The sequence below is a fragment of the Pelodiscus sinensis genome, chromosome 2 (genome assembly GCF_049634645.1).
Source record: "Pelodiscus sinensis isolate JC-2024 chromosome 2, ASM4963464v1, whole genome shotgun sequence".
NCBI classification, from domain to species: domain Eukaryota; kingdom Metazoa; phylum Chordata; order Testudines; family Trionychidae; genus Pelodiscus; species Pelodiscus sinensis.
The window spans coordinates 173,299,111-173,314,150 of record NC_134712.1 but is presented as its reverse complement, the minus strand read 5'-3'; the positions used below and the strand labels follow the sequence as shown (position 1 = coordinate 173,314,150).

At 45.5% G+C, this 15,040-nt stretch overlaps 1 protein-coding gene across 4 annotated transcripts in view; it reads right to left on the bottom strand.

The window, feature by feature from the left end:
* Nucleotides 1–13,057: 13,057 nt before the first annotated feature.
* TRANK1 (tetratricopeptide repeat and ankyrin repeat containing 1) overlaps nucleotides 13,058–15,040 on the bottom strand; it is a 73,292-nt gene continuing 71,309 nt past the window's right edge. For all 4 annotated transcript variants that reach the window (XM_075921798.1, XM_075921800.1, XM_075921799.1 and 1 more), the window contains one exon: nucleotides 13,058–14,292. In XM_075921798.1, the coding sequence (XP_075777913.1) occupies nucleotides 14,183–14,292 (110 nt within the window). In that variant the 3' untranslated portion in view covers nucleotides 13,058–14,182. The remainder of the gene's footprint in view (nucleotides 14,293–15,040) is intronic.

The following is a 15,040-nucleotide window of genomic DNA, read 5'->3' as shown; positions in this document are numbered from 1 at the left end:
CCATGGGCAAGGGAAGTGGGGGGTTTTCTCCCACCCAGGAAAACTGTTGTTTGTTATTGTTAACTTGTATTTAATTCAAATGCATAAAAAACCGGGAGAATGTACTCCGGGGACTAACCTCTCATCAACCTAGAGTAAATGGGCTCTGCTCATCTCTGTGCTGTTCCTTGTCCTCCGTCAGAAGTATACATTTAAAGTTCTAGAAAAGACTGAATTCTTAGTAGTAGTAACCCATATTTTGTAATCATAAACTTGAGCTTTAACTGGAATTATGAGACTACGCCTAGCAGGGCCGGCCCACAACATTTTGGTACCTAAGGCGGGGAGCTCAAATGATGCCCCCATGCCTCCTTGCTTGGGCCAAAACTTTGAAAGGTCTCAATTCTGCCTTCTTCCTGTTCTACTCCTCTCATGGTACTGTTCTGCTACCTACATATGCACCAGCAGCAGACACAATTTTCTACACTCTGGGTCCTAGGGTACATCTACACTACATGGCTCCATCGACGGAGCCATGTAGATTTGTTTATTGGGCAAAGGGAAATGAAGCCGCGATTTAAATAATCACCGCTTCATTTAAATTTACATGGCTGCCGCGCTGAGCCGACAAACAACTGATCAGCTGTTTGTCAGCTCAGCGCGCTAGTCTGGACGCTCCCCTGCCACCATCAAAGCCCTTTGTCGGCAGCCCCGGTAAACCTCATCCCACGAGGAATAACGGGGCTGCCGACAAAGGGCTTTGATGTCGGCAGGGGAGCGTCCAGACTAGCGTGCTGAGCGGACAAACAGCTGATCAGCTGTTTGTCGGCTCAGCGCGGCAACCATGTAAATTTAAATGAAGCGGCGATTATTTAAATCGCCGCTTCATTTCCCTTTGCCTACAACCCTCATCTACATGGCTCCGTCGATGGAGCCATGTAGTCTAGACACAGCCCTAGTGGCGCTCTCCAGTCCCCCTCCGCCAGTCTGGCACCTGAGGCGGCCGCCTCAGTTCACCTCATGGTAGGGCTAGCCCTGATGCTTAGAGTCCATTTCCAGGGTGTGGAAAACTGAGAAAGGGTCAGGACTAAGCAGAAAATCTGTCACATATCAAGTTTCCTAGTCTGCGGTGGCAGATGTTCCATCAGCCCACTCTACATGCGTCCACTAAGGATTCCTGTAAATAAACTCTGATCCTAGAAATATGTACACCATTTGTAACAATTAAAGGTACATCTTATGTATATAAGGGCACATCTACTACTAGGACTATCGTACGTTCTATACCTTGGAAGTGTTTTCTGGTGGGCGAGTAAAAAAAAAAAAGAGTATGGCTAAGCCAAGATCAACTCTGACCTGTGTCTGATATTTGTACAGAGGCACAATCCAATTAGTCTGTATGATGGGTAAACATCAGAATGCAGAAAAGCCCTTTTGGGTTAAAAAGTAAATTCCCACCCTTTCGATCTGAGGGCTACGAGATCCCAACCCATGTCTCTGGGTTCTCTAATGGAGCTCGCCTGCAAAACAGGCAAGAGTTAATATTTCTAATCTAATAGCAGCCCCGCCCCCTTCACCTCCCACTGGGTATGTCTACACTGCAGAGTTTTTGTAGAAAAACCATCAGTTTCGAAAGAACACAGGGGTTTTTCTGACAGCGGTAAACCGCTTTCTATGAGGAAGAAGCCTTTTTCTGAAAAAGCTCTTTTGGAAAAAGGCATGTGTGGATTGGGAAGAGGGGTGGGGTTTTTTTTCCCCCCAAAAGAAGAGGCCCCCAGGAAAAAGCACAGGTGCCCTGGTGGCCTTTTCATCCACAGCAATACGAACTTACATGCGAGATAGCGTCCAATTAATGTGGATGCCATCTTTCGAAAAAGCACATCACTTTTTGTTGTGCTTTTGCTATATAGATGTTCTCTTTTGAAAGAAGTTTTTCCAAAAGATCTCTTCCAGAAAAGCTTCTTCCGAAAGAAGCCTGCAGTCTAGACATAGCCAAAAAGAAGAACTGACAAAAAATAGGCAACTTTTAACAAAAGCAGCAAAAAGGGGGGCACAACCCCCCCCATGTTTTTTAGCCCCTTTATATCACCTTCAAGAACATTTAACTGTTTTTAGTTCACAAAGCTAAGAATATCTCACATAAAGAACATACATCATCTTCTTTCCCATTACAGCAAGATTCCTACAGAACACAACTTATGAATTGCTGCTACTAATTCTTTGAGTTTGTGGGAAGGATGCTGATTATGTAACTTTGTCACCACACCACATTTTATTCTGGTTTTTAAATGAAAAACATCTCCTTTATGCAAGCTAGCAACAAAGTGCTGGCAATCTGGGACCCCAGCCTATTGGGAAATTCCTTCCTATTATCCCATATATAATCTTGTGGCTATCATCTTGAACAGCAGAGACAGATCCAGAGTGACAATGTCAAAATAAACCAATAAGATTTGCCCAGGGAAGTTATTTATAGAAACAGGCTGAGTGGCTGAAAGGTTAAGCCTTTTTCTTTACTTATGAATTTGCTTCTGCTTTATTCCCTCAGTTCTTTTTGCAGGCTTCCTTCCAAGGGATTCTGATAGGTACTTAGACTGGATCTTTCTGAAATATCACTGTGCTTTATCCTGGAACCATGGAAAAGAAATTCCACTCTGAATCACTAAGGCTGTGTCTACACCGCACCCCTTTTCCGGAAAAGGGATGCAGATGAGACAAGTCGGAATTGCAAATGAAGCGGGGATTTACATTTTCCCCGCTTCATTTGTATAAACATGGCTGCCGCTTTTTCCGGCTCGGGGCTTTGCCGGAAAGACGCGCCAGTCTAGACGGGGATCTTTCGGAAAATAAAGCCTTTTCCAAAAGGTCCCTTATAAATAAATAAGGCTTTTCCGGAAAAGGGGTGCAGTGTAGACACAGTCTAAGGGTATGTCTAAACAGCAAAGTTATTTTGAAATAACAGCCCTTATTTTGAAATAACTGTACAAGCGTCTACACAGGCCAACCGCTATTTTGAAATTAATTCGAAATAGCAGAGGGTTTATTTCAAAATTGGTAAACCTCATTCCACGAGGAATAGTGCCTATTTCGAAGTTGCCATTTCGAAATAAGCGCTGTATAGAGGCTTATTTCGAAATAGTAGGCCTCCAGCCCTTCCCAGGGTGCCCTGGTGGCCACTTAGGGCACAAACAGGAAAATTCCTCGCCTTCCTCCCCCTCCTGGAACCCTTAAAGGGGTAGAGACTGGCTACAGTCTTTTGTGGCTAGCACCAGGCCTGCCAGCCCAGAGCAACTCTGCTGCTGCCCCTGAGCCAGTCCGCAGCATGAGCCAAAAAGCCACTGGCAGCCAGCCCTCAACCGCTCCCCAGGACAAGTCTGGCAGCTCCCAGGAGCCTGCCAGGGGCCGGAAAAGGCAGGCACCTGTCTGGTCCAGTGTGGAGATCAGGGACCTCATTGAGGTTTGGGGGGAAGCCTGCAACATTCATGGTCTCCGCACTACATGGAGGAACGCGGCTGTCTACAGCCAGATGGCTGCTAGCCTGGCCACCAAAGGCCACATCCGAACCCAGGAGCAGGTTTGGATGAAAACCAAGGAGCTGCAGCAGGCGTATACCAAAGCCACGGGAGGCAGCTCCCAGGCAGGGGCAGACCTAGAGACCTGCCCCTATTTTGATGCCCTGGACTGCATCCTGGGGGGCGGGACAATCCATGCCCTCCAGCTGGTCATCGACCCTGGGGCAGAGGGCCCTGATCAGGGCACAAAAGAGGAGGGCCAGGAGCCTGGAGAGAGCATGTCGCGCAGCCAGGGCCTCCGAGCCGTCCCAGCGGACCTGTCGCTAGTGTTGTCCGAGGCCTGGGAGGCAACAACATGTGAGTGTCATCACTGTCACCTTATGCAGGGGCAGAAGGGGAGGGAGACCAGTTGGCCTTGGCTCACGCAGCAACCTGTGCATGTGCCGTGCCACCCCTGGGCATGTGGCCCCAGCTGGCTGCCACACAGGAGCCTTGGCCTGTTACCCACACACATGTATGTATGAAGGCAAATCACATGCTCCTGACCCCGGGGTGGGACACAGCAGGACGCCCTCCCTCCACAAGCCCCCTCTACACAAAGGCAGGGGACATCTCTCCCTCCCCACAGACCCACACCACATACGGCACAGGGGTATGGGCGCAATCCCGAGCCAGCTCACACTCCTGGGGATAGTAGGACATCCCGAACATGGCCTTTGTGCTAGCACATCGGCTCGGATGGCACCTGGGCACTCAGCAGGCTGCCACATAACCAGGAGTACCACCAGCAGCAGCACCTGGGGATACTGCGAGGCCTGCACCACACCCTGGACTACTGGGTACACGAAGACCTGCAGCTCTGGTGGGAGAGTGTGCGGGAGCTGTTTGCCCAGGGTCATGCCATCTGCAACCACCTAAAGACCCTGGTGCAGAGAGTGTTGCCTCCTGCCGCTCCAGCCCCTGCTGCCTCCCCAGCTATCGCTCCCCCTCCCACTTCTTCCTCTCATTCCTTCCCCCCCACCCTCCCGGTCCCTGCAGGGATGCCGAGGCCCCTACACCCACAGTGCTGGGAGACAGGTGGGCCAACAAGACCCCTAACCCTGAGCTTCTCCTCCCCCTTCCAGCTCCCTCCTCCCAGGTTTACCCCTCCCACCCTCTTGCCTCCCTTCTCCTGACTTCATTTCCCCCACACACCCCAGTTTTGTTCAATAAAGACAGTTTGTTTTCTTCAACACGTGTGTCTTTATTGTACATCAGGAAGCAGGGTTAGAGAGGGGTAAGTGGAAGGACATGAGGGTGGAATGAGGCACAAGCCCCCAGTGGGGCACACCAGGGACACTTTAGTCCTCCTCCAGGTGGAAGCTCTCCCGCAGGGCCTCCCAGATATGGACAGCCCGCCGATGGACCTCCCGGCTGGCAGCCATGTGGGGCTGCATGTACAGGCCAGCCAAGTGCTCGGCCTCTGCCATCCAGACTGGCAGGAAAGCCTCCGCCAAATTGTGCAGCACACAGCACGCCGCCACCACGTGTGGAATATTACACTCGGAGAGGTCCAGGAAGGTGAGTAGGCATCTAAAACAGGCCTTCAGGCGGCCTTAGGCACCCTCCACCACAATGTGGGCCCTGCTCAACCTGGCATTAAATGCCTGTCAGGGAGGGTTGAGGTGTCTCATGTAGGGCTTTATGAGCCAGGGTTGTCGGGGATAGGCCGCATCCGCCACCAGGCACACAGGCATGTCCACGTCCCCAATCCTGATATGGTGGTTGGGGAAGAAAGTCTCGGCGAGCAGCCTCTAGCAAATGGAGGAGTTGCAGTAAACCCGCACGTCATGTGCTTTGCCGGACCAGCCCACATTGATGTCCACAAAGTGGCTCCGGTGGTCAGACACAGCCTGCAGGATGATGGCAAAGTATCCCTTGCTGTTGATATATAGGGAGGCCTGGTGTTCCGGGGCACAGATGGGGATGTGTATCCCATCAATAGCTGCAGTTAGGGAAGCCCAGGGCGCCAAACCCCTCGATCACCGTGTCCACATCGGCAAAGCAGAGGACTCTGCGGAGCAGCACTCTATTGATTGCCTTGACCACCTGCAGAGGCACACACAAAACCGAGAGTCACTGAGGTGCCAGGGTGTCTGAGAGCGCTCCTTCCCTGCCACTGCCCCATGCCCCCACTCCTAAAGGAGCTACCCGCCTATGCAATCCTGGCCACCACAGGCAGTCCTTAGTGTGGGCGGGACAGAACAAACCCTCCTGTGGAGGGGACTTGAACCACCTCCCCCCCTTTTCCCTAGGGCAGTCCATCCCCTCCTTTTACCCTCCCTCCTGGCACAATGGCTGGAGACTGCCATGCCTGCACGAGCACTGCTCCGACGGTGGATCTCCCTACACCAAACTGGTTCCCTGCGGATCGGTAGCTATCCAGCGTGGAGAGCTTCCAGAGGGCGATGGCCACATACTTCTGGAGGGGAATGGCAAGCGTGTCCCTTCATTGCAGAGCAGGGGCGAGCAGAGCTCCATGAAGGCATCTTTCTTCATCCTAAATTTCTGTGTCCGTTGTTGGTCTCCCCAGTGCTCCAGGATGATGTGGTCCCACCAGTCGGTGCTGGTGTTCAGACACCAGATGTGGTGGGGCACGCTGGCATCCAGGAGCTGCAACTGTTTCTCCACAAACTCCAGGAGGGTCCAGATGATAGCCTGGGGATGGGCTGCAGCAGATGCTGCGAGGCAGCCTCCAGAAAGTGCTGCCAGGCTTGCAGCAACACATCCAAAAGAGGCACCAGAGTGCCAAGAGGAAGCTCCGGCTCCATGGTGCAGAGTGCTGTGGTGTCCCAAGTAAAGGCAACCAGAGCACGCAGAAAAAGAAAAATGCTTTGCTGTCCCTAAGTGAGGTAGGCAAGCAAGCAGGGAAACCTGAGAACCGACTCTTCTGGGGGGGGGGGGGGGGTCCCTTTAAGCTCAGGCCTCAAAGTAACTCCTGACCTGATGCCCTGCTGGAACTGGTTTAGCTGGCCTTAAATGCGATTCAGCGTCCAATCAGTGTGGACGTGCTATTTCGAAATGCATTTTGTGTGTAGATGCGTTTTTTTGAAATATCTTATTTTGAAATAACTATTTCGAAATTAGATATTTTGAAATAATGCTGTAGTGTAGACATACCCTAACAGAAGCAGTTAAATGTTTTGTCTTTGCATGGTAAACATAATACAAGTCAATATAACTCTGCAGCTAACATACCATATTGATTTAAGCATAAATTCGTTACTTTTCATTTGTTTGGTACCAATCATCCTGAAATTTCAACATTTTCATAAAAATTGAGTTATACCCAGAGCTTGACAATCTATTGAATCTACTCACCCGGGGTGAGTAGATTTCAGCCCGGCGCCCCGTTACCAGTGGCACACGCATGTGCAATGCAGCTCTTGCACATGCACAGTGTGGGGCTGGCGAGTGGCTATTGCAGAATTGCTATTTTAGGATGCAGGCAGTCCCCGGGTTACGTACAAGATAGGGACTGTAGGTTTGTTCTTAAGTTGAATCTGTATGTAAGTCGGAACTGGCGTCCAGATTCAGCCGCTGCTGAAACTGACCACCAGTTCTGACTTACATACAGATTCAACTTAAGAACCCCAAGCTTCCCCAAGTCAGCTGCTGCTGAAACTGATCAGCGCTGATTCCAGGAAGCCTGGGGCAGAGCAACTCTGCCTCGGGCTTCCTGTAGTCAGCGCTGGTCAGTTTCAGCAGCGGCTGACTTGGGGACGCCTGGAGCAGAGCAGCTGGGGAACTGCTGGGTTACTCCAGTAGCACTGCTCCTCGGCGCTACTGGACCAACCCAGCAGCACCCCAGCTGCTCTGCCCCAGGCGTCCTGATTCAGCCACTGCTGAAACTCACCAGCAGCGGCTGAATCAGGACCTGGGGCAGAGCAGCTGAGGTGCTGCCGGGTTGGTCCAATAGTGCCCAGAGCGGCACTGCAGGACCAATCGGCAGCGCCCCAGCTGCTCTGCTCCAGGGTCCAAAACAAAAGCCTGGTCTGCTGGGGGGGACACACTAGCTGCTGCCGCTCCAGTCCCGGTGCCTATGGTCTGCTGGGGACCGTCCCCAGCAGACCACAGGCACCGGGACTGAAGTGGCAGCCGCGGCGGGTTCCCGCACTTCTGAGGCTTTGCTCTGGCAAAGCCTCAGAAGCGCGGGAACCCGCCCGGTGCCCCTGGTCTGCTGGAGACGGTCTCCAGCAGACCGGGGGCACCAGAGCCCCGTTCGTAAGCTGCTTTCTCGCCCCGGAGCTCGCAGGTAGCAATCCGCTACCTCGACCTCCGGGGCGAGAAAGCCCCGTTCGTAAGTGCGGATCCAACATAAGTCGGATCCGCGTAAGTCGGGGACTGCCTGTACTTCTGGTATCCCGAAATAGCCCTGCTGTCTAGATGTAGCCGGAATTAGTAGACATGGATTTTATTCCTGGCTTCACCGTAACTAGTGGGAGAGTAGATTCTCCTCTCCCTATCTGAGGTTATGTCTACACTGCAGAGCTTTTCCGGGATTACAGAGTGACTGAAAGGTTACATCTTTTTCTTTACTTATGAATTCGCTTCTGCTTTATTCCCTCAGTTCTTTTTGCAGGCTTCCTTCCAAGGGATTCTGACAGGTATTTAGACTGGATCTTTCTGAAATATCACCCAGGAATGCATCCACTTTTTCGGAACAGTTTTCAAAAAAGCAGACGTGTTCCTTCGGCATCCCTGTATTCCTCTCAGTCAGAGGAATAAGGGATGTTCTGAAAGAGGAGTTTTTTCTGAAATTTAATTGCAGTTTGCAATTTGCATATCTTTTCCCCCACAGTGTAGACATAGCCTGATACACTGGCTTTCTTGTATGTTTAGTGTCTAAATTCTTTAGGACAGTACGTGGTTGGATGGGTACCTGACACTTACTGGGCCTTCTAGGCACTATTATATTTATATTTATGTTAAATGATTACTAAAACTGACAATGAATCAGGAACAAAACTCCCCCTCTGAAATCCTGTTGCCTAGACCTCAGCTTTAACCACATGACCACTATCACACCCACATAAAAGCACAGAAATGTGTTGTCTAATAACATTTAGAAGGCAATTTCAGAGACCTCTTCATGTTTTTTTCCCCCAGTATCACACACTATTCAAAGTAAAAAAAAAAAAAAAATTTTGATTTATGACCTTTATATTGCCTGCAGCATAGAACAGAATCTTGCAGAAGTGTTACCCAGCGGTCAAAACAGTCACCTCTATCTGATGTGTGTGCATTTCAGATAGAGGGTTTTTCTTCTCAGATCTCTCCCTCTCTATTTTCAGGAAAGCAGCCAAAGTTTAAATGGCTTGATACTTTGTGTGAACAACCACATGCCATCTCGATCTGACTTGGACGTTGAAAAATATATCTAGCATTGACTTTCAGAAAAATATCCCTCCTAGGACAAGAGAAGGTTATAATGACCAATTTGTGAAAAAGAAATGCTGAGCTGAGTATCCATGTCACACCTTCAGGAGAAATGCATTTATCAATGTTAAAAAGAATATATTAATTTACTTTTTGAAGGTTTAATAGAAAGCTGGTCATTGACACTAATGAAACCTTTTCTTGTGTAACAGTCTTGGGGCTAATCCAGTTCCTTCTAATCTTAGTTCCTTTTATAGTTTGTACACTAATTTACCAGAACTGGTTTAGAGGCAGATCTAAGCCTGATCTCAGCTATGTCGCTCAACCATGTGGAAAATCCACTCTCCTGAATGATAAAGTAAAGCAGACCTATCCTTTCAGCGTAGACAAGAGAATGATGGAAGAATTTACCACTTCTTGGGGAAATGGATTACTGACACCAACAGATGAACCTCTTGGCATAAGCAGTGTCTTCACAGCCATATGGCAGTGGTGTAGCTTTAGTGTTCAAGACAGGCAAGGCCTTAATTAACTCAGTGCAACTGTGTGTGTGGATATTCTTAAATCAATTTAAGGGGATCTAAACATGGTTTAGCTTACAGTGATCACAAACCAAACTAAGAGGGATGATGAATCACTTCTAGCACATCTCCATATGTACTCAGCTGGAACTTGTCTGGAGAAAGAATCGAACTAGCAGATCAAATTTGAGGATTATCACAAATCTCGACCAACTGGTCAAATAGGTTCCAGAGGATGATTTTCTAGTTACAGGTCCAGCTCTTATGGTCCTCTAGCTAAATGTTGAGGGGTTGTCTGCCACCAAGCAGGAACTTATTAGCTTGTGTGTGTGATATGAGGTGCAGAAGATCTACTAGTGTCAGACAGTAATTTATTTTGCAAAATCCAAGTGCAGATATGTAGATCCTTACAGTAAGACTAAAGCGGCAGATTACAACATCAGGTTTCAGCTACAGAGTGTCTCTTCCTGAAAGCTTTGTAGTGAAGAAAACTGTGCTTCAATATTGCTTTTGAACAAGTAACATCAAAGATTTACTAGCAGGGGTGAAGATTTACTTTATTGTTGTTTCCTCCTACCGACATTTTCAGTGAAGGTAAGCTGTATAAAAACAAAACAAAAAACCCCACCACACACCCTTCTTTTCACCCTGCTGATAATGCAATCAATATTACGATATAGGCTTTTGTTGGATACAATCTGCTTTCCTGAGTGTGGCTAACTGAAGCAGTCATCTTTTATATGGAGAATTAGATATTTGAAAGAGAAATCTTAAGAGGTCCATTACCACCTCTCCCTGTGACTGAACAAGCCATTTAACTTCTTGGGGCCTCAGTTTCCCCATCATAATATGGACACGATACTTGATAAAAATGAAAAAGCACGGAATAGAATTACTCAGACTTAAAATTAAGCACATGCTTTAACATTAAGCTAGCTTGGGGTCTATAAAAGCAAATTAGTAATATTTTTTAACAGAATCTGGGCTTGTCCACATGGAGACTTCATGTGCAGCAAGCCAAGGTAAGAACACAGAGCACTTTAGGAGTCTGTGTACATCCCGCTACCATGCAATGGAAGTTTCATAGTGTGCTTTGATACCCTGCTGTTTGAAACTGCAGTAGCAGGGTCCACATGGAAACATTGTCTGGAAGATTTACACTCCAGCTTGCTTGCATGAAGCAACTATACAATTTTTACTTGTGGGAGTGAAGAATGAGGAGTGTGTTAGAAGATAGTGTGAAGGCCATCACTGGTCCAGATGTTCTAGGCAGAAGCCAAAGGCAGACATAAAGGTGCCAGGAGATTACTGTATTCCTCTGTTGAGATGTGGATCAAGGGCAGATTGGCAACTCTAAAAGTTAAGACAAGCACATATCAATTGGGACACGATAGCTGTGACAGAACTTAAAAAAAAAAAGAACTCGCCAACAGCAATTGATTACAAAATGACGGTGTGAAACTTACTGATCCCAAGGAAGGAAAATGACTGTAAAAAAGGGGAGGCTGCTTTGCCATGGGGGATTTGATAGAGTACCAGTCCTCTCTTGCACTCACCCTAACTAGCCATGAAGGTGATGCAGGCAACAGACTGGTGACTATAACATCAACAATATAGGTGTGTGCATGATGTGTTACTTCATATTCTCAATAAACATAGGTTATTGCCTTTTCCCCTAAAAAGATTTCATGTGCTTCTAATAAGCCTAACAGTTGCACAGCTGTGAGCACTGATTCTCAGTCACCAAAGAGGATAGCCCAGACCCTGAGATGCAGACACATTACACCAAACCAAATAAACGCAAGAGATTTGAATGTATTGTAACTTCATTGCATTGATCAAACATTTGATAGTGTTAATGAGCAGAGGGATTTTTATTCAAAGAGGATATTAAGGGGGTAAGGGGAATTGATGCACACCAAAAATAGAGGCTCAAGCCGAGCATTGGGATTTGATTTACTTGTCTCGATTTGAGTAGAGCTGAACCAGATGAATTTGGACAGACACAGTGTGTGTATGTACACGAGAAGAGGGTGTTGAATTTTGATGTGAAGTCCAGAGACTTTAGGGAGGTGTTTCAATTCCGCTCACTGTTGAGAATGGATCCGAGTTCCTGGACAGAACCTAATCTGGAGCCTGACTTTTGGTTTCTATGAATTTGATTGCATTTATCTGCAGTTTTATGTGCAGTGATGTATCCACATAAGGAAGGAGAAGTCTCTGCACAAAGAAGTGTACCATGGATGAAGGCCTAGATTTGGCTTTGAAGTCTGTTTATTGCTAGAGTTGTTCAATTTTTTGATCTGTTATCGTAATTTCATGTTTTTAATACTTTCAATGGGAAGACACACCTGAATGGCTGACTTTTTCATTGACATGAAGACCACTACATATGTAATAAAACTATTGAAGTAAAGGGCTTTTCAAATGCAAAATGTAATTAAAATACAAAACCTGTCTGGCTAACAAAGTCAAGAATTTAAACAGTTGGAGTGAGCTTGGAGTAGGGTCAGCATGACCCTCCAGTATATTAATAGTTTACAATTAACAACAAAAAACTAATTCTTAAAATAGATAGTAAAAAAAAAAACTGTCTGAAATTTCAACATGCAAGGAAGTGGAAAATAGCCAAGAAAGTTACTGATAATCTTACTTTTCTTATTGACTCAAATTAAACACAGCATTTAAACACAGCACTGTATTATAGAAACACTGCAAATCCTATGTAAACATTCCTATCTGTTTGGCAGGGACAGGAGAACTAAGAAAACAAAAACATTTTTAAGGGCACTAGCTGTGCATTTGCACTAACCAGATTTACAGCCCTGAAAGCTAAAGAAAGAGTACAGAGTATGGGCTATGACAAACAGGTTTTTTTTCCCCAATTCTATTGCTGAGGTCTCCTCACCCCAGTGAATAGAACAGTTTTCATGACCATTCCCAAAATGCCAACTGTGAGGTGGACACCATCTTGGGGAAAGCCCCCCCAAATAAGACTAATCCTCTCATTTCATAGACCACATTTACAATGCCATTGGAGAATAATTTTTTCTTCCTGTAATGGATGGGACAGTTGATATTTGATGAATGGCTATTATTGCTGCCCATATTGCACAGGTCCACCTTGATGTTTTGCTTTTATCAGTGCAATGCATCCAAATTCCAAGGCAATGAGCCTAGGAGACCAGCAGAAAATTTCTTTGGTAAATACTAGGACAGACAATGGAGAAAGAGAAGGACAATTGGGCCCCGGAGAACAGCAGCTACACCCCTCCCAAAAAAAGCAAATATCTATGTAAACAAAGTGAAATGAGTGGGCTTTTGTGAACATGAAGTCTCAGGACCCCAAATTTCTCGATAAGTCTGGTAACTATTAAAACAATTTGATATGTGAAAACAAAATAGCAATCTTTTAAAAACGTAGCATCTCAGCCACTTAGTAAAACACTCATTAAAAATTAAAAAAAAAAGTCCTAAGAATATATAATGGAGATCTGAACATTCAAAGTGCTGTGGTTGTGAGTACATATTCAGTACTTGGGACCAAATCTCACAGCTCTTTTGCATGTGAGCACCCCTAAACAGCCCTTGCACAGTAATCTAAAAAAATGAGACCACACCGGGCTATAATATTAACCTTGTTGGCTTTATAAAATGTTAATCTACACAGCAAGATTTTTTTGGCAAGTTGAACCTACAAAACAAATAAAAAGTATAAACAGTCTGTCTAACTTTAAGGAAATATATTCTTTGATATGTACAGAGCATAATCACACCGAGAACAATTAGAAAAAGAGACTTCTTGTCTAGATCTACTTGAGATGTACACAGTGGTAATAATACACAAACATTAATGCATTTATAAAGCTTTGTATTCACCATTCCTGTCACTGGAATTAATAGAGGAGATACTGTGAGTACCCCCAAGGAGATTTAAGTTGCTCCAAACATAGGATTGCTCAGTAGCTGGCTAGTTCGTACTGGCTATTTGAAACCATGCCCCCCAGGGACAAGCTGTATTGACAGTCCAAAAAGTATTAAAATCCTCCAGAAGAAGAAAAAATAAAATCTTTCTCCCCATGAGTGTTCCAGCTCAGCAGGATGGTAGAGATGAAAATTAAAAGCAGGAAAAGGAATGTGTTGGGAAACACCCCTGAGTGGAGGCAGAAAAGTGCTAGTCTTTCCACTGGGCTCAGTTCAAATTAGTAAAGCCAAGTCTACGCTAGCACTTTTCTCGGTAGAACTTATGTTGCTCAGGAATATGGAATATATACCCCCTCAGAGCAGTGCAAGTTATGCTGACAGAAAAGTGTGGACAGCGGTATGTTGGTGGGAGATGCCTCCAACCAACATAGCTACTGCCGCTCATTGGAGGCGGTTTAGTTATGCTGACAGGACAGCTCTCTCCAGTTGGTATAGAGCCGCTGTAAGCTCACTAGTGTAGACATGGCCTAACTGACATGCTGGTGTTTGTCACATCTGAGTTCCCCACTTGGTTCTGCGTCAAGTTTGTCCTGTCACAATTTTTAAAATACATATATTTATAAAATAATTACAAGCAGGTAGATAATTGTTCCCCTACAATAAATGATTAAAAACAATTAATAGTAAAAATCTTTGCTGGTATTGTTTCCATATCCTCCCCATTGCTGACCCTATCCCATTATGTTTTTTTCTTTTGAAACTTAACAATTTTATTCCTAAATTACTGTGGCACAGGGTAGGGTAGCCATCTGCATATTTTCCAAATTATTATTTTCTGCGTTTTCCTTTTTTTCTTGAAGACTTTTTAGGGATTAACTCTTCAAAAGCTGCCAATTCATCCTCTCCTTCATTTTCAAAGTCTTTATCATCGGCAAAACCTATGTAAAGAACAACAAGTTACAGAAAAAGGGTATAAGATTGATATTTTCTTTTCCTAAAGGCATAACTCTTCCCCCCCCCAAAAAAGACTTATACCCCACACGCCTTTTCCTATTTGGGCCCCAGTTCAAAAATGTACTCAAGCAGAGTGTGGTACCAAACTTGAACAATGTGCTTAAGACCAACTGACTTCAATAATGCTGAAGTGCTTTGCAGAATAAGGACGAATTGATGATGAACTAGATGCAACCAAATAAACAAAAATCAAGTTTAATGAAATACCACTACTAAAGCAAAATATGGAGGGGAAGAAGGAAGTCAAAGTGTCTCTGAAATCAATAGTTTCTCAGGATGTTCCTCTTGAATATTTACATTTTTATAGCAAATTAAGAATAAAAACACCTTAACTGGAGTGTTAAAATAATTACTTTTCTTAAGTAGACCCGTTAGCTTTAACCAATGAACCTGTCACAAGTAATTTCTTTGTACTAACATTTCAGTCTCTCTGTGACTTGAAAGTACCTCTTGCATTGAAGACTTAAAATTAACAAGTTTTCAGCAAAAGTTATTATTCATTATTTCTTTTTAATAAAGTGATTTTCTTTTATTACATTTTGATCCGAACAAAAGAGCAAGCCTTAATGGCTAAATGTGCATGGTCAAAGTTTTTATTTCTCTCTTGGATTGCTCCTGCAAAATGTTTGACAGACACTCAGGACCCAATTTTACAACTGTTGGGCATCCGTA